Below are 27,242 nucleotides of genomic sequence, written 5' to 3'. Positions count from 1 at the left end.
AGGATTTTTGAAATAAACTTTATCAGGGCCGATCTCCAATTTTCTCTAAACCTTAATACATCTATGTCTTTGACAGTGTCATGCACTTTCCTAATTGCATTCTATCTTTACTTCTGTTGGTGACAGAAGATTTTTACCCGCCAACTCTATAGCCGTGAGAGATTGTTCACTTCTTGTCAATACTTGTGGCTGAATAATTTTCTCCATTTGTGTTCTTATGATGATGCGAAGATCATCATAGAGGAATGGGGCTAACGGCACATCACTCTGAAACTGACATAAGAAAGGTTCAACATCACAATCTACTCCTTTAAAAAATTCTAACTTCGCAGCAAGTAGGGGATCACTTATGTGGGAAGCTACCGCTTGAAAACTGGGTGTGTCAATGCTTTTACTTTGTTTTACTTCATTGACGAACATAATTAAGTTCGGCAACATATCCAATGCACGCTGAGCAACTTTCACATTCTTCACCCAACGAATAGCACAAAACTTCTTCGGAAAAATAGTAGACTTAGTAATGCTTGTATACAGAGCCCTTCTTGCAGGACTATCTTTGAATAAATTATAGAGTGCCCTCAGAAATGGCATAATGTCCCAACCGGTCTCAGTCATTGCAGTCTCGAACGAACCATACCTATGAAAAAAATTAATTAAAACATCAGAAATGTTGCACCAAACCTTATTCGCAAATATGAAAGTCACGGAAAATATTTAGTATCATCACCGCTGAAGAAAACAAAAAACGCGGGAAAATTTTTGCTCTACCTTAAAGTTAGGTAATGTTAGGTTAGGTTAGTTTAGTTTAGATTCGGTTCTCTTCAGAACTGGAGTGATTATACTAAACTTGTACCAAATTCATTTTACGAATACACGATCCAGTTAAAAGAAACCAAACTTTTGCCCAAAAAATCGATTTACCGGTTTTGACGTTTTCTATGCCTTCAAATCATCTTCTCATATGCCGTTTGTTGCATTCTAAGATCTGCAGCTGATCCAACTAGACGGCTACTTTTGCTACCCCTTTATGTAGGAACAGTCTTGAAAGTGTGATGTTAAACGCGTTTTCTCGCGTAGGCTATGTCATTTTAGGTACAAAACTGATTTCTTCCAAGCCGATCACATATATACTAATATATTTATTCCTACTAATACAAAATAAATGTCATGGATGGACTATTGCAATAATATGGTTCTCGTACTTCGGTATATCGTTGTAGATTAGATTAACTTAGGTTCGCTAACTGCATTTCACGGTCATTCTTAAGTTTAGTCATCTGCATGAATTTCGACAAGTTATGAATTTCTTAATGGTTTGTTAGTAATATTCATTGGAAAAAAAAAGAAAAAAAAAAGTCATTCATTTTATTTTCAAGCAAGAGTACTCCCTGCCACATAATTTGCCCATGTATTTTGTGTATATTCTATTTAATTTCCTTTCTCATGTAAGTTATTTAGCGCATACGCGTAAATACACGTAAACAAACACACAGAAACTTACTATCCCGATTATGCAAAATAGGCCAAAGTGCAGAAGATGCCTCGATTGTTTAGGAAGTGAAAACACAGATCATTAGATTTTTTGTTTGCTTCTTAATTTTCTCTTTTTACATTGTTTTAGGTTAGATCAAGATAAATTCGGTTAGTTTAGGTGGCTTACTTCCAACAGAAAGTAATGTCTCTTATTCTTGAATGGATACACTGGATTAACTCTGAAACACGGTTCTACCAAATATAAAACTTGCAGGTAGAATAGGCTAAAACACAAGTTTCTTAGCGATTTCATGGCCAACTAGTTTCGAAGTGGCGGTTACAGGCTAACCAATGTGTCAGTCAGTGTTTACTCACAGCCCGTTTTCTTCAATATCAAAACTAACTTAAGATGGTCCAACCTAACGTAATTAAAAATGTCCAAAATTATATCGAAAAAAAAAAAGAAAGAAAGAAAAGAAAAAAGTAAGAACTGAACAAAATCGGTGAAACCATGAATCAGAGTAGTGTCAATACACTTCTGCTAAAATAATTAGGAACTGCCCTTATATGTATTATCCGACACAGCAACAGCCTTATTTCTTCTTTCTACACATTTTTTTTTTTTTTTTTTTTTTTATAATTTTAGTTTACAATGGGGGACATCTCATGCACTTAACCCCCAAAATGTGCACAGACTTGGGCTACATTACATATACTTACACTGTGTGTAATCCACAACTTCCCATGTCCAAGATAGAGCATCCATTTGGTAACTTACTTTCGAGGTCTTCTTTTAAATTCAAAAATTTATGGTTCACATTCGGCCCATCCATTGATATTTGAATTATCTTAGTTTTGTCCAATTCCATTATCCCTTCTTTAAATCCTTGAAGTAAGTCAAGAGCGGTGAACCGGCCTAAAAACACTGAAGTTAGGTAGCGTGTATTAACTTTCTCTTCAACGCTATCCCATTATCGCACATGTATGTCCATCTGTTGTTTCTGGGAGACTTTATTTAATGACTCGTCAAATTCTACAACAATAAAATCACTTTGGTTAATTTTTTTTGCAAAAGTTCATGTTTGAAAAAAGGTGCAATACCATACGTTATTACATATCCTATTTTATCTTGCTGCAGTTGCATTTTGGCGGCAAGTGCACTGTCAGGAAATATAACTGGAAACATAGATACGTCACTACCACTTGTACGTAACGAAGAATGGCTCATTACATTCTGCAGACACCACAAAATTTCTGCTTTAGTCACGCTATCGTTAAGAAGAAATAAGTCTAATCCACGGGGAGAAGTACCTTCAGTAGGCTTACTCTGTCCAGGATTAGCTGTTGAAGAAGCTTCCTTCCTTTCTTCCTTCTGAAATTCCGAAACTGTTGAAGCTTCACTTGTAACACTGACACTTTTGGGATCCGTTTTCACAGTTTGTTCATTTTCTTGAACTTTCTTTCCTTGTTCGAAAAAGCAATGTAACGCTGCTGAATTACGTACAGTACAGCATCAAAATTTTTTCTGTGTTTGTCACCACTCATGTGGCTTGTAAGAGCTATACGGGCCATGTTGCTCAAATTAATTTTTTTTTTCCACACACTTTGCAGTAAGCTTTGGTGTTATCAGGCAATTTTTGGATCCAACAACGAAATAAAGGATTATTTAACCAATCAGACTGAAATACAGTATGTTCAGACATTATCACACGAATGTTTTATAACTGCACTCACTGAAAGTTAATTTTATCAGTAAATGCGAACAGGAATTATGCTACTCGATGAAAACTTAACTAATGAACACTAACCAACCTCAGCTCGAAACAACAAACGAACAGTCCCGCTGGATAACAAGTGAAAGCCACGTAGCGAGCAAGAGGGTACGTTCGAAGTTATTCGATTGCTCATCACGGAGATTTCGCAAAGGGAATTTTTCGATTTCTACCGAACAGTCTACAGGATATAGTCCGATTTAACAGAAGATCTACCAGCCACAATTGGCGCCTCCGAATTGGTCCTCTGTTCAACTGAATCAACCATCACTCAGTCGGTATCCAACGTTTTGGGGTGACCTAATTCAGCAGGAACGGTTTGATATATTCATTGTTTTTATTTAAGATGAGAAGCAATGTAAAACGAATGTAATTAGTAAACGGTGGGAGTAAGATGATTAGTTAACAGTTATAATTACTGGTTTGATTCCAATATCCTTAAGGAATGGGCTATTTCTACAATGTGTGGATAACTTTATCCGCCTAATAAGAAAAATTTCGCGGCAGTAACTCTCACTTTACACACAAGCTACACACTAGTATTGTGATCAATGGGCGCATCGCGTAATTGTATCAGATTGTGAAGATAACAAGAGGTGGTAGGACTGGCCCATAGAGAGAGAATTTTTATCGGTACCTTCAAAAATATTTTAAAAGTACTTCAAAAGTAACGATTTCAGCAAATATGTAAAATGGAGGCCTCTTTCAGGCGCGGGCCGCGACATACCTGTCCCCTGCTGTCAGAAATAGCAATAAAAACAAAAGAATATCAGTTGCAATTCGGATACGTAGAGTAACGGCATAATCGAGTGAGAATAGCGGAAGGGTGCTACGCGACGTGACGGAGGGTGTTTTCGGAAGCGCCCATTAGCATGGACCTCGGTGGAATTCGAAATCACTTTGATAGAACCGGATCTATCAGGTGGACAGTTCGATAGAAATCGAAAAATCCTCTAGCTCTCCTTCTCCCTTTGCATTATAAGCATATCTCTAGTTCTATCAAGTAGATTACCTGGTAGAAGCGTTATTAAATACACGTTAGCGATACACAGAGGAAGGGCTCTTTTTAGGCTTTTCTTTTTCCAGCAAAAGAAATTTACATTGCAAAAACATTAGATTTTAGACTAAATTTCCCTGACTCTTAGCAGAATTCCCTGACTATTCCCAAACTTCATAATTCCCTTATTTTTCTAGGTTTTCCCGGTCGCTGGCCACCATGAATTAGTGCAACAGGTATTTCCCAATCATGTGATTTCTCGCTTTGGTGATATTGAATGGCCTCCCCGTTCCCTAGACTTAACCGCTCCGGATTATTTTTATGGGGCAATTTAAAGTCTAAAATCTATGTCAATAAACCAAACAATGTAGAGGATTTAAAAGTTGCCATAAGAAATAAAATTCGCTTGATAACAAATGAAACATTTGCAAAAGTTACGGATGACGTGTTAGTTCGCTGTTAGATATGCATACGATTGAAGAGAGGATACCTAAAATGTGTAATTTTCAAAAAATAGGTAATGTTTGTCAATGTCCTGTATTTTCATGTATCATAGTACTTACTACTTCAATTTTATAGCTGAAAGTTTCACACGAATTAAATTATACTAAATATAAATGTGGTCGTTAATTAATTGTCATACTGTATATATATATATAAATCCTACCGTTAATTACAAATTTTCTGAATTCTTTACGCATTGAAACCAAGCTATGCATAAGTATGGAAACTCTAATAGAATGCTATATCTGTCAACAGGTATCGGAACAAAACCGGAAAGAGTGAGAAATAGTTTTCTGATTAAAATATATTAGTAGGGGGGCTTACGGGAAGTATCCTGCACTTTGTGTTAAAAAGATGCCACTTGCATATATTGTTCCCCTGATAAAACTAAGCAGGAATCGAAGTGGCCCCACTCCGACAGGTGGCCAGAATCCAATATGGCGGCTATCAAAGATGGCCGCCTCTGCGAATTCATAGTGTTAGTTTTAGAGGCCTATATCTCCTTAACTAACAGTCCAATCTTCACGATTCAAAAACTAAACGACGTAGAAGATAACAGGGTCTAACAAATTAGCAAAAGGTTTTACCTAACACTGAAATTAACACATACAGAAATTATTTAATTTGGAATTTTACATTTCTTATGATGAAGTTTACTCATATTTTTTAAAATAACAAGTAAACGGCTGGGATTATCGAAAAAGATGTCGTATAAGTTTTTAAAGAGTGTTAAATTATCTTTCGTTTGGTGTATAGTTCACTCAGATTGGTTAATAAACAATGAAGTTATGACAATTTAAAGATTCGCGTTGAGTCGATTGATTTTCCCAAATTTCGAACGAGAGTTCATTTACCGTAATAAAACATCACTGATGGATGCTGCATTGTACGAAACAAATCATTCTTTTGTGATGTAATCTTCATAAGTCCCATTTTCACCAGAAGCACAAAGTAGCCTGACCAACAGGCCCGTATCCAGGAGGGTCTAGGGGGGCCGGCTCCCCCTAAATTTTTGCTGACCCCGTAACATTTTCACGGTAGGCTTGCAAATGAACTATGATATGGTGATGAACTATAATATGGTTGGATCGGGCCCCCCTAACTTCAGCCTGCCCCCCCTACATTTTTGGGCTGGCTACGGGCCTGCTGACCAAGGCCGGTTATTAATCCAATATGGCGACCATTAATTATGATTCATAAAAATTAGTTTCTTTCGAAATATTGACCCGAGTATCTAGATTTTTAAACGAATACGGACAAAGTAATATCACCTATTCTATTACTATTCACTTTTACACATGAATCAAGTTTAAGAATATCTTAAGAAATTACGTGCGTAGTGTCACGATAGAAAAGTTTTATGGTTTCTTCTGAATTGAAAGAGGAACTGCACAGGAAGACTAAGAAGTAAGTTCTGTCTTTAAACCATAGACATTGGCTTTATATCCTTTACAATATTATAAGGAAATTACATAAAGCAATATATTGTTATAAATTAGAACGTAAATAATTTCTTTCGTATTGTAAGAACAGAAACACAACGCAAACACTTGGTTCGATAATTTGAAATTCATAATATATCTTTTGGATTTTCTACGTGTACAAACAGTTTTATGATTTCGACGAACAGTTAATATTACTTTGTGTACAAGCTATTCTATATAGAATCATACATTTAAGTTTATCTATTTACTGGTACGTTTCCAACGTGGTGTAAATTTACTGTGGATCAACTGAATTTTCAAAAATAATGAGTGCTACTTACATGAAAGTTTTATTCGTTTATAGATCTTCGTTTTCAGTTTCCATCACCTTTACACATGTTCCCCAACACATAGAACAAAAAAGCAGCACGGAACGCCTGCACTTCTACAATGATATCTTGTGGTACATGTCTTGCAGGCACATTTCAAAAAGAGTTCCCTACATGCTTCGTATACAACTGGAATGGAAGTCCATGTTAGAGAAAGTTTACTTCCATTGTCAGTCCATCCCCAGTTTACTGATGAAGAAATATGTGCTGTCTTCTTTATTGTCTGGCCCCACATTTGTCCAGCTTGGTATGCTGCATACTTGGTGTGAAGAAGCAAGGCATCACAAGTTGGACGAAGCGCAGTAAGAGGTCTACCCTTTACAAAAAGAATTCTCGCCGGGCTTCATTAACTTTAAATTTTTCATTTGTTTTTCAAGATAATAGGACAACATATCGTTGCAGTGAATTAAAACAATCTTCGCCTATGTTGATTACAGAGTATGAAATTGTTAGAAAAGCTGTGGTCACCTCTGGATACAAAAGCCATGTTTTCCATGCTTATAATTTTCCATGTCCGAGAAAGTATTACACTGCATGACATCCTGTAAAGCGTGGAAGCCTCGTAACGCAGTTGATTTTTCTTTTCCTAATGCTATTGAAATATGATGAACTGGGAGAAATCAATGATGTTTCTTGGTGCCGAAAGATATCCATAATTCTTCTAAACTAAGTCGCTCAAAGTCGTAGAAAAACGATACAGCAAGTATTACATTTGTGTCTACTGTGCGGATAACTATCTTCTTGTGTCAATTTAACTGCATCAAAGCAATGTAACATGATCCTACTATCAGCTTTTTCTAAATGATTTCCTGATGATTTGTTTGAAAATGTTGGAAGATTTCTTGAAGTTTCTATGTGATATCCATTGCACGTTGCCACCTCAAAGTTAATTCCTTCCTTTTCACACATAGACTTTCCAAGAAAAAGGAACAGTTCTTCTTTATTTTCGTCGTTACAAAGGAAATCGTTCCACTTCCTAGGAATTGATGTAGTTGGTGTTACTTTCGTCCTTATTCCTACATCCCTACTTTTTCTTGTGGAAGATTTTATGCTCTTTGAAGAGTATCTATCCCATATCAGATCCACTCGCTTTGCATGGAATGTGTCTGCTTCTCTTTGAACATATTCGAAGAAATTACACTGAAAATAATCACAAAATATTTCTACTAATGCTGGTTGCAAAATGTGAACCAAAATTGCTCCATCAAATAATAAAACATCACAAGAATTAGGAAAGTGTTCTTCTTTGATGTTGGCTTCACTCTCAAGAAGCATAACTAAGTCGGACTATTTTGAGGATTGTGAATTATTTCAGAGAGACGGTAAAATTGGTTGACTCTCGTGCTGAAAGAATTCATCCAAGTCAAGCCGTCTTGTTTGACTGACGCGTAGTAAGCGAGAAAATAGCTCAACGTCCATCTTAAGCAATTTTATTTCATTTCTGTTTGTTTTATTCTTTTGAAGGGAAAAATGAAGCACTAGAGAAGACTTTTTCATGGGCGAAAAGAATGGCTTGGTACATTCTACTAATCTTTCTTGCACAAATTCCTTGTACATATTAGAACCTTTTTCTTCTGCTAAATATAGGGATTCAATTATATCACCGCTATAGACGATTCTGGAAGCAACATTACAACTCCATTATTTTCTTCAAACGGATTCCCCAAGTCGACGAGCGGGCGCGGTGGCTCAGTGGTAGAGCGTTCACCTCTGGTGCTTGGGGTCCCGGGTTCGATCCCAGCCCCCGCCAAGTGAACTTTGTGGTGGACAAACACCGTGCTCGTGGGTTTTCTCGGGGTTCTCCCGTTTCCTCCCACTTTCTTCATTCCACCATTTCACTCATCTCTCATCATCACCGTCTCCTTTAGCCTAACCGGCATAACCGTGGGACGTAAAACTTAAAGATTTCATTTCATTTTCCCCAAGTCGACGAAAACTTCTTTCATCTTTTCAACAGACGATTTAAATCTTTCTTGCATCGACGAATAATCTTCATGGTGCTTATTATCAGGATCATATTCATTATATGACATTTTGAATTCATTAATTAGTCTACTAATTTCTGGTCCCGCTGTCATCCATTTGACAAGAGCATTGTCGTCGCGTAAGAGACCAATCGCCCCACCATCCCCTTTTATAATTTTGTTATTCTGTTCGTGAGTTTGATCTATAACTATTGCAAAGAAAGGTTTTAATGTCTTTCTTATCACAAAGTAACCCATTTCGAAAGCATTCATAATCTCAGGATATGTTTCTTCCAACTTCTTCAAATCTAAAATCCGAACGGGAAGCCAACGAGCATAACTAAGGTGGTCCATTGCGAAAAACAATTCTGCCATTAGTTTTGGTGTTTCAGCGTAGAGCTTAAAATTTCCTTGACGTATGGCTCTGATGTAAATTAAGAGTAAAATCACGAGACGGTAATATATTATCCAAAACTTAAACACTGGACACGAAGATTTCTTTTCAGTGCACCAGTCATTGAAAAATTGCCCTGATGAAGAATTTTGACATGCATCACACGGCAAATGATGTAAAACTGTCAAAGTAATCTGATGAGCAAAGCGAGCTTTTGTAATGTGAGTTAATTTCAATATACTGTCAGCGGTTCCTGGTGTTGCTACATCTGACTTGTATAAAATTTCTACCCAACCACTTCCATCTAACCATTTGCCTATAAGATGCAGGAAGGCTTGTTCGATGTGTAATCCTCCCAGCATCAGAATTTGATGATCTTCGTCATATAACTCTGGCCAATTCCATTGAATTGGTTTCCCCAAGGCGAATAGTGCATGTTGATCCATTACAAGAACCGGAACTTGTCCTTTGTTGAGTTTGTAAGTTCTCGTACAACATTCATTTCGTGCCGTATCATAGCAACAAATTTAGTCTTCCTTAAACAACGAAAGCAGGCAGCATATACTTGATATTTGCAGAGTTTCAGTTTTCGAGGCATAGTGTACAGACCAAGTGCAAGTAGTGTCATTTTTTAAGCATGCTTCAAGCCAACACTCCTAGTTTTTTTTCTGTGAAAAATCCACTTCGTGGAAGAACTTTCTCTACAAACTGCGGGTTCCGTTGAAGTAAAACTGGTTCCTTATTAGTAATATAAGCAGGAGGTATTAGAGCATAATTTTCGGGGAGTGCAGGAGCAGTTCTTATTTTTATATTTACTTATCCAGTGAGACATGGTCACGTCGAATGCTAGGGTTATCCTTAGAAGGATGCTGGAAAATAGAAATGCTCGTACCATGAAAAGAATCCTTTGATGTTGTGCTAGAAGAATTGTAGTCAATATTATCTAATGCTGCAATGGTTAAAATACCTCGACGAAGAGTGGAAGGACACGCCCATTTCGTCACTTTGATTTATCAAGCACTGAGAAAGACTTGAAGATATTTCCTGCACACGTGTAGACGAATTGCCTAGTGAATGCAATTCATTTATGAGAGATTTTTTTACGAGTTTTAGCGTACACGCTCAGCCCAACATAGAGAGGAAGAGGTGGCATGCGATTGCGTTTATGCCTTGCTGCTTCTGTTTCAATATCGCCTGCTTTCTGATGGAAGTTATAAAATATAAGTTAACTAATAGTTGAAGTTGCTTAACTTGCGTTGCTATCAGGAGTGACAAATGAACCATAAAGTAACATATTAACAGCAGCTATTAGTCAAGGAGGAACAGAATCTTCGTGGCAGTAATTCTCAAATTTTCCTGCAAAATGACTGTTGTGGTTTGCCATATCCTTTCGAAGCATCTTAACAACACAACTTAGTGACATAGCATCTTCATCAATGTCTTTCTCCAGCTCACTTATTCTGTCAGATCATTCTGCAAATAAAACATATTCTCTGTCAGACAGATTAGCTGTTAGGTCAGGCCTGTGACGAAAAATCCTTTCACGAAATCTTGTACTATGAACTTCTATTTCTTCTAATTCAGACTTCTTCATAATCGTCCTTAACCGTGTTTTGTACAATTTAAGAAGATCGATCATTTTGAATCGACGACTTCTTTGTAACACAAGAAATGCGTGGCCGTCAAACTTTGCCTTTTTGTGCGATTCCGAACTATTCCCGCCGAAACATTACACGGGATTTACGCAACTGTTACTTTCAATGGAAATACTTCGAGAATAGTGCAGTTGTTATTACTCCAAGTCTTTTAACCACTCAGTTCTATCCGATTCTTTTGACGTATTTCGAAACATGATTTGGAATTCATTCCTTCCCATACTTACTCTGTGGGGCAGAAGGACGGGGGAGAGAAAAATGTTTGTTATTACTTTGTCGTACTTGTTTATAAATCTAGATACTGCAATAAATATTTCAAAAAAGACATCTTTATGGATGATAATTAATGGCCGCCATATTGGATTCATATAATCGGGCTCGGTCAGGCTGTCTTGTGCTCTGGTGAAAATGGGACTTATGAAGAACACATCACAAGAGAATGATTTGTTTCGTACAATGCAGCATCCATCAGTGATGTTTTATTACGGTAAATGAACTCTCGTTCGGAATTTGGGAAAATCAATCGACTCTACGTGAATCTTTAAATTGTCACAACTTCGTTGTTTATTAACCAATCTGAATGAACTATACACCAAACGAAAGATAATTTAACACTCTTTAAAAACTTATACGACATCTTTTTCGATAATCCCAGCCGTTTACTTGTTATTTTTAAAAAATATGAGTAAACTTCATCATAAGAAATGTAAAATTCCAAATTAAATAATTTCTGTATGTATTAATTTCAGTGTTAGGTAAAACCTTTTGCTAATTTGTTAGACCCTGTTATCTTCTACGTCGTTTAGGTTTTGAATCGTGAAGATTGGACTGTTAGTTAAGGAGATATAAGCCTCTAAAACTAACACTAAGAATTCGCAGAGGCGGCCATCTTTGATAGCCGCCATATTGGATTCTGGCCACCTGTCGGAATGGGGCCACTTCGATTCCTGCTTAGTTGGATCAGGGGAACAATATATCCAAGTGGCACCTTTTTAACACAAAGTGCAGGGTTTGGCCATTTTTTTGCCTTAAGCTCCCCTACTATATATATAAATCTGGGTTCAACGTTAATCATAATAGTGGAAAAACGGTAAGAAAGAGAGAAACTGTTTTCTGATATGGATTTATCATCTAAAGAATTATCTTTTCTACTCTTATCAATCTGCTAAAATGCAGGCGGTTGAAAATCCATTGGAACTTCTACTTTCAATATTGATACTAATAGAGCAAAAGCGATAAAATAAAAAAACACAAGAAACTATTCTTTAAAATATGAATTTAGTGTTCCAAAATTAGGTTTAATCACAGTTCCAATCTCCCTATTGTAACAGGAATATAAAATAGACTACTACTTCCGGTTTCAATACTGATTGTTATTAGGAAGAACAGTAAAAAAATGGCGAGAATTTTTTTTTCTTTAATATGGATTTAGCATTCCAAAAGCGTACCTCATATCAATCTTTAATCCCTTTACTGAAATCGGAAAAGGTAGAATTTACAACTGCCGTTTACAATATTGGTCTCCATAGAGCGATAAGGTACTAAATAGTGTGAATGGTTTTCCTTAATACTAATTGACTGTTCTAAAAGTAGATTGACTCTCTATTGAAATTGGAAGTTGTAGAACCATGTCATTTCCGGTTTTAATACTAGATTTTCATAATGAAAGAAAAGAGTTACTGTAGTTTTACAATTTGAAACAAAACTCACTTGTCCTAGGAAATAGATTACATGTTACACTAAATAATAAAATGGTTAAGGAAATATATATAAACAGTTGAAGGCTTTTGCCAGAACTTTTCCGGTCCTGGATTCGATTTTCGGCGGGAGAGAACCAATATTTAATTTCACAATCATTAATTTTCATTAATTCCGAAATGAATTATAAGTTCATGGAGTTTTAAGAACTCCTCAGAGTGGGTTTTTATGCTTTCCCAACTTCAAACAAGGTTATTGATTGGGCAATGAAAATAACTATTTGCTCAGCAACTACTAACAAAGGGCCTAGCGGAATAAGCACGTGAAAACTGCCCCCAAGCATATCTGCACCAAATTTACAGTATAGATTAACATTTATGAGAAACTCAGTTTCCAACTTATGTATTATTTATCATATGCGAGATATTTATCGAAAATCATTCGACCAGATGAAATACTCAGTAAAATGATCACGAAAATCGAAATTGTTCCAGTAGTGGATGAAAACAGTGATGACGATTAATTTCTTTTAATTCATTCTTTATTTGATCATATTAAACACACATATACAGTAATACCATCGAAACAAACTAAACACATAAATACCTTTTAAGAACAGGCATATTATTAACCAACTGTTACAAAACAAGAACAATTAGTAAACAAAAATCTATATATATATATCACAGAACATTGATTATGTGCAAAATTAACACAAAATGCGGGAATGTATAATTTTAGTTGATGTACAGCAGTGGCGTAGCCAAGGTAGGTGCAAACAGGGTCAAGAACCCCCTTCATCCTCAGAGACCAATTATTATTAAGACAAAAAATACTTGTTATCATAAGATTCCAATGTTACAACAACTTCATCCCCCCCATTCAAAGGTATTGGTTATCCGAGTGGTGTACAGTGTGTATCATACGTATACCACATAGATGCTGACCTATGTACATTTGCCTTTTTTCACTGAGGTACACTTGTAAACAAAATGAAAACAATATATGTTGTTAGGGACCCTCCCAAGACAAAATTGGCAAAAAATTGTGGGTGTCCTAGTTAGTCTTCCACTATATTTTTTTTTTTTGAAAATTTCAAAAAATTTTTTGACCAATTTTCAACTCCAAAAAAATTTCAAAAAAATATTTTCCGACTTTTCTCCTGTTGAGAACATCTATCATCTTTTTTTCATGCAAATCGGTTGAGCCGTTCAGGAGGAAAAAAATAATTTCAATTTCCCACCCCCTCTCCTAACACTCCTCCAAAAGCGTTTGGGGGGCTGAAACTTTTGGAAACTGAGTTTCTCATAAATGTTAATCGATACTGTAAATTTGGTGCAGATATGCTTGGTAGCAATTTTCACATGCTTATTCCGCTAGGCCCTTTCTTTAATTTCCACAAATCAATATATATCATTAATGATCCTACAATGTACTCATTCGGCAGGGAAAAAATAAATCGAGAATAAGTACTATGTAATGAATAAAAACAAGATTACAATTGACTGAGAAAACGTAGCGCAGTTGTAGCATAATGTAGTGAACACAAAAGATACTTGTAAGAACTTAATTCAATATCAGTACAGTTCACTCCAAATTCTCCTCATTTTTTTAAAATTTAGTTTAGGGACGAATATGACTGAGCAAACGAGTTTGTAACTACTTTTGCTCTTACGGAAAAGCTTGGAGAGAGAAAATATTCTATTGCATCACTAAACCAATGTAACCCCACTTACATTCGGTATAACACACTTTTGGCATCATACTGATACGCATACTTCGTCGTACTGGTTTCGCTGGTAGCTCTTTCTTGTTTGCCTTGTCTATCTTTGTTTTAGGAACATGCTGAAATAAAACAAGCAATAATAAGTTTTAACCATTAACGTTCTCGGAAGTTACAAAAGCTTTACAAACTCTACGAAGGCAAGGTTGTTGGAATTTTCCCCAATGCAAAAATACCCAGTGGGTTTTACTGGATAAAACTTATAGCTATATATATACACAGATGGTGATCAGAAAAATGGAAACACCTGAACGAAATTGCAACTTACCAGATTAATATGGTGTCGGGCCACCTTTCGCCTTCAGAACAGCCTTGATGCGACGTGGGATGGAGGCATAGAGGTCGTGAATGTTAGCAAGTGGAATTTTACACCATTCCTCGTGCAGGGCATCGGCCAATTCTGTGAGAGATGATGGAGGTGGAAATTGTCACCGGAGTCGTGTTTCCAAGACGGACCACAGATGTTCAATTACGTTGAGATCTGGGGATTGGGTGGGCCAGGGGAGGTGTTGAACTTCATCCCGATGTTCCTCAAACCACGCTGCAACAACGCCAGCTGTGTGAATGGATGCATTACCATCCTGGAAGATGGCGTCATTGTCCGGGAACAACATCCGGACCATAGGATGCAAGTGGTCTCCTAAAATTGCGACATAATCGTTGGCAGTGATTCGTCCGCTAAGTGTGACCACAGGACCCAATGAAAACCATGATATGGCGGCTCACAGCATCACCGAGCCGCCGCCATGTTTCACAGTTGAGCGGAGACACTGCAGATCATAAGCTTCTTTGGGCGTTCTCCACACATAAACACGATCCGTGTTTGGGAATAGGGAGAAGGATGACTCATCCGACCATATCACACGTTTCCCGTCCTCAACGGTCCAAGTTGCATGGTCGCGGCACCATTTGCGGCGTGCGAAAGCGTTATGGTCCCTGATGAGCGGTTTGGCCCGTGCAACACGACCCCATAAGTTTATGTCATGTAATTCGCGACGGACTGTGATTGTCGAAACAGGGTGGGGGAGGTGCTGATTGAGTTCCTCCGTCACTTGCTCCGCAGTGGCACGACGGTTCTGCATGACAATGCGCTTTAATACCCGGCGTGACCTGTCACTCATGATTTTCTTCCGCCCACTGTTCCGCTTCCCCGATGTGGTTTCCCCGTGTGTTGTGTAGGCCGTCATTACCTTCGACACTGTCCCACGCGACACACCTAACACAGTAGCCACTGCCGTCAAACTCACTCCACATAACCGCGCACCAACAATTTGCCCCCTTTGAAAATCTGAGAGCTCTCCCATTTTACACTACTTCCGTCTGCTGCAGCCACTGGACACTGCTGTTCCACTGCGCCTGACGTAGTATGGAGACCGACCTAACACACCACCACCAGCGGTCCGGCGCTGCGGGCGCTACGACACCACTGCCAACCCATACATCTGACGTGTTGCCAACTACAGGTGTTTCCATTTTTCTGATCACCATCTGTATATATAACCTCAAAAAATACAGTATACTTCAAATCTTGAATTAAAACGATATCCTTGCTATGATTATAATTACTTTTCTTTTTCAATCGTGTTCGTCAGTACAAGTCTAATTTCAGAATTGGCTTAAAACATGTATTTGTTAAGGGGAAATCTCCAGAACAGAATACCATTGAAAAAATACATATGCTTGAGAATCATGCATAATGAATTTTATTTGCGCTCGATCAAATTCGCTGTAATGATGTTCAATTGTAATCTAGAACAAACAAACAAAAAAGCGATTATTATTATTATTATTATTATTATTATTATTATTATTATTATTATTTAGTATTTAATCGTTTATTAGTACAAACGAATAATACAATAGCCTTCTCTATATGTCAGTTAGGTACAAATTGAAAACGTTTCACTTAAAAAAGAAAAGAAATTACCAAAGACTTACCTCTACTTTCTCAACACTACATTGGGATAATTACAAACGTACAAACGAAAAAAGAGTTATGTTAAAGAAGAAATAAAATCTTCCTTTATGATAATTACAAATGCACAAGTAAGATTTTTTTGTTATATTATAATTTGAATCAAAAAACTACAAACGTGTTTCACTTAAATGAAATTATTAAAAATCTATCTAAGGTTTTTTAAAGGATTTCCATTTCAATTCTTCCGAAAAGATTCATTAAAAAATAAAAAATAATACAGCTCTTTTTTTCATTTCCGGTTTTTGACCTTGAGGTACTATCCCACTATTCCTGGCGTGTTTTGGGGAAAACTAAGGCAATCATCAGTCTGGGTGGCAGCCAGGGTCTTGACCAGGTATTTGAATCCTGAGTGTAATAATGAATTTTAATCCTATTTTATACTACATAGAATTACCCATTTATTTGTTCTCTACAAAATTGTTTATTTTCTTCTTTCTAGAAATCGAAATATAATCGAGTGTCAATGATGCAAAGTGTATCCCTCGAAACAGATGGGATTTTATAAAGTCCCTTTGTGCGACAAGGGATTTCAATAGTTTCATGTGTACAATTGTAACTTATATGCTTAAATGGTATTTTAAGTAGAATACAGCTTTAAATGTGTGTACAAAATATAATAAAACCCAATTTTTTCCCAATAAAACCCACTGGGTTGGTTTAAATCACCCTGAGCTTTTCACAAAGATCATTTGATGCAATCTAAAAATATTTGAACAAAGTTTACTTTGAAACTGCACTGTGTTATTTCAGTACCATGTAATATCACATACTATTCTTCTCTTCTTTGCTGTAAGTAACTCAATAACAAACAATAAGACTTTAGAAAGTAAGCCACCTAACATACAAAATGCTGTTAAATGAAGTAATTAATGGCTTACTACACTTTTCGTATTGTGCAGAAATTGCTGTGGTTAATAATTATTACGTCATAAACCGAGTCCTTACAGTAGATTTCTGGCTTAGAACAGATTTGGAAACAATTTGTACAAAATGTAACAACTTCCTGAGTATGCACTATAATTACACTAAACCGTTAGAACAATCTCTGCTGTTTTTATCAGCAGCTCTGGGAAACTAAAATAATACGATTTTCACTTCTTAGAATTTCATTTTGCACAATTTACATTTGTTGCACTCGAACAACTCTTCTTTTGCCTCTACTGCAAATACTTAGCACCGAAACTTCTTTCGTAGTGACATATATTATATAGAACTAATTTTCTACAATTGTATTCATCATTGAAAAGCACTTGTAGAGTTACTGCTGTGATCATAAACTTACAATATTACAATAGAGATGTGCATCTGGATATTGTAAGTTATTATTATTATTATTTTTACAAATTATATAAATATGCGTGAAATCATTTCCTTGAATAAGACTTGGAAACAGCTATTAACAGCATTTTATAGGTACAGTCTGCAGCAAAAAACCTGCAACACGAGCATGTAAGTTTATTGTGAAACGACAAAGTCTTTTGCTCCAAAATAAGTGTGCAGGGGAGGACGCAGAGGTTTCTCCTGGCATGATTCGTGCCACTTAGACGTTATGTTGATTCCCTGCGCTGTCAGGCGTAGTTTTACGATAAACTTACATGCTAATGTTGCAGGTTTTTTGCTGCGGTCTGTACCACATGGGCTACTTTTTAAATTTTTAGAGTTCTTTATATCTACTACTGACTAAACTTTAAACAGATGGTGAGAAGTGCAGTAAAAATCCTTAGAAATTTTCAGAAAATATAACAGCAGCATGATACCAAAGTCTTAAAAGTGAGGTTGAACCACATGAATTGGATAAATGGGCAAATAAATATGTTAATTTAATTATACTCCCATCTTTAGAGCATATGGCCTTATACGTTCTCTTCTACTTTAAAAACTTTTCAACCCACCTCTAACGCGCTTGGAGTAAGAGTCCGGTCATGAGAAAAGTGTTTTTCCCAAGCAGATGTGATATTTCTTCGCACGGTATCCAGCTGCACCATAGTATCCTGAACATAAGCGTTAAACCTGAAACATTAAATGTAAGTATTTCATATGTATTACAGTGTTCAGACATGGCTGAGATGATATTTCAGATTATATACAACAATGAAACATAGCAGGAAGAAAATGAAATCTTTCAATTTAAAGTCTAAGGACTTTACCCTTTACGAAGGCTAAGGAAGACGGATGGTTAAGGCAAATGAATGGTGACAGAATTGGTGGAATGAGAATTGGGAGGAAACGGGAGTACCCCGAGAAAACTTACAGACACGATGTTATTTACCACAAACTTACTTGGCCGTGGATCGAACAAGGGACACCATGCACCAGAGGTAAGCCCTCTACCACTGAGCCACCGTGTCCTCTAATACAATACGAAGGAAGTTGGTTAGGACATATAAAAAGTACCACTCTCATCCCAGCATTCTCCCGGTGTGACTCACTTGTCAGCATAGCTAACTTCGAGCTCGGGACTTCTCGTCTGTGAAGCCAAAACTGATCATTTACCTCCTCTCGCCTGAATTATGAGTAACGTAATCCATACGATTAAAAATATACCTTACCTTACAAGTTGGTCTTCAAAACGCTATTGAAACTAAAATGTTGAAAATACATTACGCTTTTACACCAAAATACATCGGACCAGACCAGTACGACTGGACCGGAGATCGAACTTGGGTCTTGGGTTTACTAAGCAGGTAAGCTACTCAGATCAACCATATATTTTCACTTTTGAGATTGGTGCTCTGGCATTCAAATTACTATTCTTGCTGTGCTTGGTTAATCCGAGGTATATATATTAATGAACCCCTATGACAGTTAAGCTTTACTGCATTTGAACTCATACAGAATGTAAATAAGAAAAAAAAAGCAGGATGTGTCTTCATTTTTCGTATATCTACTTGTGTTTATTAACACACCCAGGATTGCCCAAGAACATCAGAGATTGTGGTACAGTACTTGTAGTCTAAATAGCTGAGACCCGACCTCAAGAGGGAGAAATGTTTGCATGGTCTGGATAGCATAGTGTCACATTAAACCGAAGCCCCGACTTCGATATCAAGCTTACTTGCACTTTTTCACTCTGAATTTCATTAAATTCGCACCAATTAATGACACAGCATTGCAGAAAATAGATTGTTTCATACATTTCTCATATACAGGGTAAACGAAAAATAGGTGGATCCAAAATAACGTTGAGTTGATTTGATTTTGAGTTTAACGTCTCTTTCAGCAGCGAGGCTATATGAGACGGGATCTATTGATTAACGTGGAATCCGAACCACACGCGCTTCCGTCGGGAATCGAACCCGGGTGTCCCACGCCATCCAAAATAATGTTATTTTCTACTGTCTATCTTTTGGTTCACCCTGTATTAAACGTGTTGAAAGAATATGAATATACGTAACATCTTTTCACTATTACCTTGTTATTCGAGTAAAGATCTTATGAAGCAACTCACTATAATGTCTTAAAATACGAAGAAAACCGTTGTGTCATTAGAAATAGTAAGTTATTATGCCACCATTCAAGGAGGGCTGGCGGCCTACTTTGGAAACTACAATGTAAACAAAAGTGTTATACCTTATTAAACCGTAGTTAATTTATTATAATCACTGAAATCGCAAACGGTGTTTTCTTGTCTTGTTTGTTAATAAACAATCATACGTATATACACATTTAAGTAAAGACAAACAACATTTCAAAAGCTTCAAAAGGTCTTTTACAACATGTTAATTGTACATAATATCTTTAAGTCTATAAAATGTTCAAGAATTAAAGACGGAGCTCAGGAAAATTTGTTCTCACAGACAACGAAGTTCAGCCACGTAAATTTTGAAGAATGGAAGGAAGAATATTTAAAATTAATATCTTTTCTCCCCGGATAAAATTAAAAATGTCTTATTTCTCTAAATGTGTATTACCTGAGTACATATCTGATGGTCTTAAATACATTGTTATATAAACTGTTAAAAGTTTTCATTTTAACCGTATAACCTATGTATAAGTAAATAAATTAATTTACATATCTTGTGTATAATTTTAAGTTAATCCCTAATTATTTTCATTCTCCCATAATATCTGACATAATCTTCATAGGGATGTTGTCCTTGAGCGTCTAAAATCGAATACATGACTTCACATAATGGCTTGCTCCTCTGGACAGAATAACACTGCGAACAAAATAACATACGCTTGATGACTCTCGCAAAAATTGCCGTTTCTCTTGCACATATAACCACAGAATCACTACTATTTAAATTTGGCGTTCCCAATATAGTGAAAACATGTTCCCAATACTGTGACTGGCAACGCTGAATTTTAGTAGTAGTGGTTATGTTTTATATGTCCAAGAAAAACGGTAATTTTTGTAAGTCACCAAGCGTATGTTATTTTGAGATTTTTAAAATTCTGCAGAGTATTTGAGAAGTGTTATTCCGTGTAAGGGTGAAAAGCATTATGTGAAGTAATATATTCGATTTAAACGCTCAAGGACAACATTCCTATGAAGAAGATCAGGTATTATGAAGACAATGAAATGATTAGCCATTAATTGAAAAATTATACGCAAGGTATGGAAATAAATTTATTTACTTAACCATTATTTTATAGTGTAAATAGCGCATATTACTATTTCGGCTGCGATCTGAAATCAATCTAAGATGCAACTGAATATATTATCTATGTCAATGATTATTCTTACATGAATGAGAAACCAGGGATGAATTAAAGGAAAATTTCCCCCTAGCAAAGAAGATATCTAGATGTATTATATGGTGAGCAACAATCATAGCGGAAAGTTTTTTTTTCTTTCTCTTGAGAAATTAATATCTCCGTCCCGAATGGAAATGCCTGAATTCATCACTGGCTGGAATTTGAGAATGAGAAAATAGTGCTAACCAATGAACATGAACTTATAACATGGCATCCTACAATTATGAAGTTTATCGAGTTTTAAACATCCACCTCATCTTATCATGTCATTATAAGCATCAAGAAATTAAGTTCCTTACATCTGAATTGCTATTTTGAAAAAAATATTCAATACATTGCGGAAGTGACTCACTGCTCTCCTAGTTTGCCACGCTTGCTCATTTTAATAAACGCAACACTGACATCTTCAGTCAAAAGTGACACTCGTAAGTTGGTCAGGTATACTTTTTCTTCCTTAATGATTAAAACCTCTCGCAAAGATCAATTATTAAATTTATATAATAAATTTTATTACAAATAACTCTCTTAAGAAATGAAGTTTTAAGAAAGATGTATTTAGGAGAGAAGGACTTTCCAAGAAAACATCCTTCAAAAGATATTTATTATAGCCTATTGACCACGTTCGTATTAACCATGCAAAAATGAAATGAAATCTTTTGTGTTTTACGTCCCACGGTTATGTCAGCTAGGCTAAGGAGACGGTGATGAAATAATGAATGAAATGGTGCAATGAAGAAAGAGGGAGGAAATGGGAGAACCCCGAGAAAATCCACGCACACGGTTTGTCCACCACAAAGTTCACTTGGCGCGAGCTGGGATCGAACCAGGGACCTCAAGCACCAGAGGTGAACGCTCTACCACTGGTATTAACCTTGCAGTAAGTATTTTCATTAAAGGAAACAAGTCTAATTTGGTGATCAAATGAATGTAAAACAAGTAGTGAGTTTATGTTTTTAAAGTCAGTCAATAGAATAGTCTTTGCCGCTGGAAATAAAGCGATCGCTTAGATCAGAAGGAATACAGAAAAAGAGAGAGATCAAATAATCACTATTCTGATACTTTTTAAAACACGAATAGATACAGAATATGTTGGTTTCATATCTCCAAGTTTGAATACAACTAAGAAATAGGCAGCAAAATGTAAAAAGAAGAAAACCCAGAACAATCTTTCACTAACCCATGATGTGTTATTTATACAGCACAAAACACTGATCCACATTTAATAAAAATAACTATGGTTTCTACAATACAGAATGTTATCGACAATATAATTCTTCAAGCAGCTTGACTACTTATAGGATTCATACTGAAGAAAGCGATACGTCACTGAAACGTCTACGGTTAAGATTACAATTTTTACATTTCAGGTGCTTCATTGAGTAAAAACTTTATTATTATTACGGATAGTTTTGTATCGAAGATACTAAAAGTACAATGCAATGCCAGAAACATCTAAAACTGTCACTTAAACCACACAGTATCTCAGAATATTACACCATCCATATAAATTTCTATTTAGAAAGTTTAGCTTGCATATTTCTTAGAGATGTTGTCAAAACCCGTTACATTATTATGCAAACGAAGAACCATTTTCATATTCTTCTAGAGTTGGATAATTCTCTTAGTCTCTTACCGTCTTACACTTGTTCCAGGTGTCTCGTATCTTTCTATGACAGTTACATTTCCATTTGGAGATGGAGTAGTCTCAGGCGACATACTCTTCTTACTGGTATTGACTTTGCATAAAATAGATTTCTCCAGGGTCGACAGTCTTCGTAGAATTGTGTTTTCCAACTGAATCTTCGGAGTGATCTCAGGCGATATACTCTTCTTACTGGTATTGACTTTACCCAAAATAGATTTCTCCAGGGTCGACAGTCTTCGTAGTATTGTATTTTCCAACTGAATCTTCAACGTATCTTCGAATTTCTGAAGTTGTTTCTTTAAAAGGGGGCTAAAAATATAATAAAAAGTACCTTAAAAAATATATACATAGAAAAAGATGAGAGTCCGTAATTTTATTAAACCCTGTATTTTACAGTGGTAATTCAGTTTCCTGACCTTCATATTTTTATTTATTTTTTTAAAAAATGTTATTTATGTTAAATATACAAAAATTATATTGTGCAAAATGTTAAAATGTAGGAAAGAAAGATAAATGATATTAAATACCGGTAATAGCTAAGTAGTACCACATGAAAGGTAATAATAATTTATTTACCATTTAAAGCAAAAGTGCAATATCACGCACAAGCTTCATATTAGAAGAAGACGAAATGCAATATTTAATGTCATGAATAATGTTGATTTGGTGATGTCTATCTTTGGGTTACTACGTGCACTTGTTTATTGATCGGTTGTTATGGCAATAGGTAGTTGTTAAGTTGGTTGCCATGTAAATGTTTACAGCTAATTATAAAATACATAACTAAGTCAGCCATTACATAGTACAGATGTATGTTGTGCAACTTTAAAAATAATTGATACTAATGGGAAATATAGTGTCTCATCTAAGTGAAATAAGTGTGTATTGATTGAAAATAGTCTTAGTAGTGAATAATAATTCGTCATTATATAGATACGACTACGCGATCTAATAATTCGAACTGCGGCGTTATAATCCAAACAAGCTGTATTCACATATCATCACTCCAGCCATAACTTCTGTTCCACACAATGGCATTTATATAACATTTTTACCTCGAATTTGCATGTAAATCGAGATTTACAGGAGCATACAGCGACACTATTCGTGAAAGTAGAAAATTCGTGTATATTGAAAGCTCTCTTTGCCCTAATGTTCTGGTGACCCCGAGCAACGTAGTCATTAACTCTCTCGTCTTTTGTGCGAGCGATCCCGGGTTCGATTCCCGGTGGACAAACGGTGTAAAAGCTTTTTCAGGTCAACCATTCTGATCTCATTCATACCACGCAAATGCCTGGATGATACCTAAAAATGGCCCCACGCTGTTTTCTTTCTTCCCCATTTCTTTCTTTCTTCCTCAATTCTCCAGGTAGCTTGATCGCAGAGGAACGTCATCCCTCATACGTGACGGGCTAACATGGCCATAGATGCCGAAAGCCAAGAAATCTAATTCCTAGTCCTCTAATGTTCTGTAATTTCTAATGATTATTCATTACTGAGACCAACCTAGAGGAAAGAACTATTGGGTGAAATATCTGTCCTATTTTCGCGACATGTAGCGTGATTCACGTGACGAACCGCTAGTCTTCCACTATCATTGTTTATTTGTGAGTGAATTTTTAACCTTTAAGCAATGTGCAGCAAAACTAATATAGAAGTAGTCTGAAATCGGTCAAGACCAAAGACCATCTTCGGTCAAGACAAAGATAAAACTGTTATAAGTCTCAAAAATGACTTGAAAGTGGAAATGTTCTAGTAACTAGTCTGAGAGATTCTGTAAGGCTCAGAGACGAAGTAAGGTCAAAGAAAGCTAAACTTAGTCGAGATTATATGAGTTAACTTTTTATTTCTCAGGAACGTTTAACCAACTTCGAACAAAATCGGTACGAAGATGGCCAGTTAAATTAAGTTATCAAATGAAAAAAAAGCAACTTGAACATTTATTTCTCAGGTACGTTTGACACATTTGGACAAAAGATTTGCACGAAGATCACTAATGATATCCTTAGATGTTGTTACGAACAAGGGCTAGAATTGGTAAGTCTTTAAAATGACCTGAAAATAGGAAAGACAATAGTAAACAGTAGGGACGGCCAATTCCGGAATTTTTACTTTCCGGAATCCTGAAAATAAAATCGGAAAAATTCTGGAAATCGGAAAAATTCCGGAATTAGGAAAAAAAAAAATTCTTTTTGCAATCCTAAGAATTTTGTTAAAATGCAAACGAATAAGTTTCCTTTTTGTAATCCTAAGAATGTATGACGCAAGTTAAGCTGAAACTTACATCCTGAAGTATACACTACTCAATCTTTCCATGGTTAATGAGATGTAGCTCAAAAGTATGATGTACTCCTAATATTTAATTTTTGTTTTACTGTGATATTGTCCAGAGATAAAACATATATCACACCGAAATAAACAAAATTACATAAGTTATCATGCGTAGTTTTCGAGGAAATCGTGAGAAACTAATTTTTATGAAGTTAAAATATGCGTCGTTTGTTGCCAATGTGATGCAATTGATAACTTTTATGCTGGAGTATTATTATTATTATTATTATTATTATTATTATTATTAGTTTATGTACTGTAAAAGAAAAATATGAAAATATGACCCGGTAAGTAGCAGATTTTATCTGTATTTTTTGATATCTTTTAACAGTAATAACATACTGCTCGTACATACGCAAGGACTATCAAGGACAACGGCATATTAATATAAGGAATACTCGGCAGACTAGCAATAAATAACATAAACAATAGTTGCAAAAAAGTAACTAACTTGTTCACGTCAGGTAGCACATCCATATTGCGCATTATGTTAGCGAGAATATAGGACGCATTGAGACTCTAGAAAAGAGCGTGGTGTTATCATGTTCATTTGGCTAATTTTAATAAGGTGAGCCTGATGTATAAAGTTGTTAAAAGTCATATTATTACTACAAGAGCTGTACGATGGAGGCATTAACGTTAATATTAATGGCACTAATGAACACTTACTTGCTCTAACGATTAACCTCATTTTTGAGATGATTCTTAGACGTGGACCTGTTGGCATGCAGTTAGAAGACCTATACCCATTATTTAAAAAGCACAAGTTATCTGTGGAGTACTAACGATTTGCGTCACTATCGAACACTAACGTAGGACTAGCGACGTGTAAAGTCGAAATTGGGGTCTGACGTAAGTGGCTTGTCAACTTCACGGACATTATATTTTCGTTATTCATATAGGGTTCATGTCACCCGTGGTAAACATTAAATTCGGCGCCCCCGAATTTATATGTACATCTATTTATTGTCCTTTTAAGCGCCCCTTCAACCACACGCCCAGGGCACGTTACTTCCCCTTAGTAGCGGCCTGTATTCATATATTTGGTCTAGGAATTAATTCGTGCGGTTGGTACGCACACATTGAAGCTGTAGTACAAACACAAAATACATAAATACCTTAAGAAAAATATTGTCCATCGCTAGCCACCACTTTCGCCCATCTGTCAGGCAATGTACGGATTCCGTGGCGAAAGAAGTCCTCATCCTTGGAAGCGATCCAGTCAGAGACCCATGTTTCGATATCTTCTGAAGAAGTAAACCGCTGTCCAATCAAATCGTTGTTCATGCAATCGAACAAGTAGTAGTCCGAAGGAGCAACGTCTGGTGAATACGGCGGGTGGGGTAAAACTTCCCATCCGACATTTTCTAAATAGGTTTTGACCGGTTTTGCGACATGTGGGCGAGCGTTATCATGTTGAACAATAAGTTTATCATGTCTGTTCTCCCATTCTGGTCGTGTTCTGGCCAGAGCTTGCTTCAAACGCATTAATTGTCGTCGATAACGTTCTCCATTCATAGTTTCACCCGGTTGCAGCAGCTCATAGTACACCACACCTTTCATATCCCACCATATGCACAGCATAACCTTTGCACAGTGAATATCTCGTTTTGGTTGTGATGGACCTGGTTCACCTGGTTTCACCCAGGCCTTTTTTCGTTTAGGGTTCTCGTAATGGATCCACTTCTCATCACCCGTAATAATTCGATGCAGAAACCCCTTTCTGCTCTGTCGTTGAAGCAGCAATTCGCAAATGGTTTTTCGTCTTTCAACGTCTCTGTCTTTCAATTCATGTGGAACCCAATGTGACATCTTTTGAATCATTCCCATGGCTTTCAAGCGTTTGGAGACTGTTGTTTGATCAACGCCTAATGCTGCTGCAAGTTGTTCCTGCGTTTGACACGAATCCTGCTCGAGCAATGCTGTCAATTCTTCGTCTTGAAATTTTTTTGGCTGTCCAGCTCGCTCTTGGTCTGCCAAGCCGAAATCATCACTTCTAAACCGTGCAAACCACTTCTGACACGTTCGCTCAGCTAGAGCATGGTCACCATACACTTCCACCAAAATACGATGACTTTCAGTCGCACTTTTCTGCATGTTAAAGTAATGCAGCAGGACACCCCGCAAAAACACTTTATCAGGCACAAATTGCGCCATGTTCACTTAACTACAAACTGGTGTTGTTGACGCTTTAATCCACTGCCCTATACTACGAACGATACGCGATGACAGGGGTTTGCAACACATGTGTGGATACACGGAACTGTGGGACGCTCCGTTCGTTGCGCCATCTCTTGTCCACCCGCACGAATTAATTCCTAGACCATATATATATATATATCTTTAGTCCTGACCTTATATCTTATAAAAGTCCTGACTGAGTGGGTGTCTGACTGACTGATCAACGTTCAGACCAAACTGCTTAAGCTAGAAACTTGAAATTTGGACAAGATATACAGTAGGTACCACTAGGAAATGATTTTTGGAGATCCGACGGGGCAGTAGCAGAAGAGGAATGGCAATTACTTTCTTAA

General features: G+C 36.5%; 1 protein-coding gene across 2 annotated transcripts in view; it reads right to left on the bottom strand.

Moving 5' to 3' along the window:
- LOC145694776 (uncharacterized) overlaps positions 1-27,242 on the bottom strand; it is an 85,294-nt gene that overhangs the window by 15,402 nt on the left and 42,650 nt on the right. The window contains exons 10-13 of one of the 2 annotated variants that reach the window (XM_081771407.1): positions 22,546-22,686; positions 22,366-22,446; positions 17,924-18,041; positions 14,007-14,115 (exon numbers count right to left, since the gene is read on the bottom strand). In XM_081771407.1, coding sequence (XP_081627533.1) covers positions 14,007-14,115; positions 17,924-18,041; positions 22,366-22,446; positions 22,546-22,686 — 449 coding nt within the window. Of the gene's footprint in view, positions 1-14,006; positions 14,116-17,923; positions 18,042-22,365; positions 22,687-27,242 lie in introns of both variants that reach the window. The other variant, XM_081771406.1, reaches the window with a different exon arrangement.

The sequence above is a fragment of the Thermobia domestica genome, chromosome 9, assembly GCF_964235325.1.
Source record: "Thermobia domestica chromosome 9, izTheDome1.hap1.1, whole genome shotgun sequence".
Taxonomy (NCBI): Eukaryota; Metazoa; Arthropoda; class Insecta; order Zygentoma; family Lepismatidae; genus Thermobia; species Thermobia domestica.
This window is presented reverse-complemented; position numbering and strand designations above follow the sequence as displayed.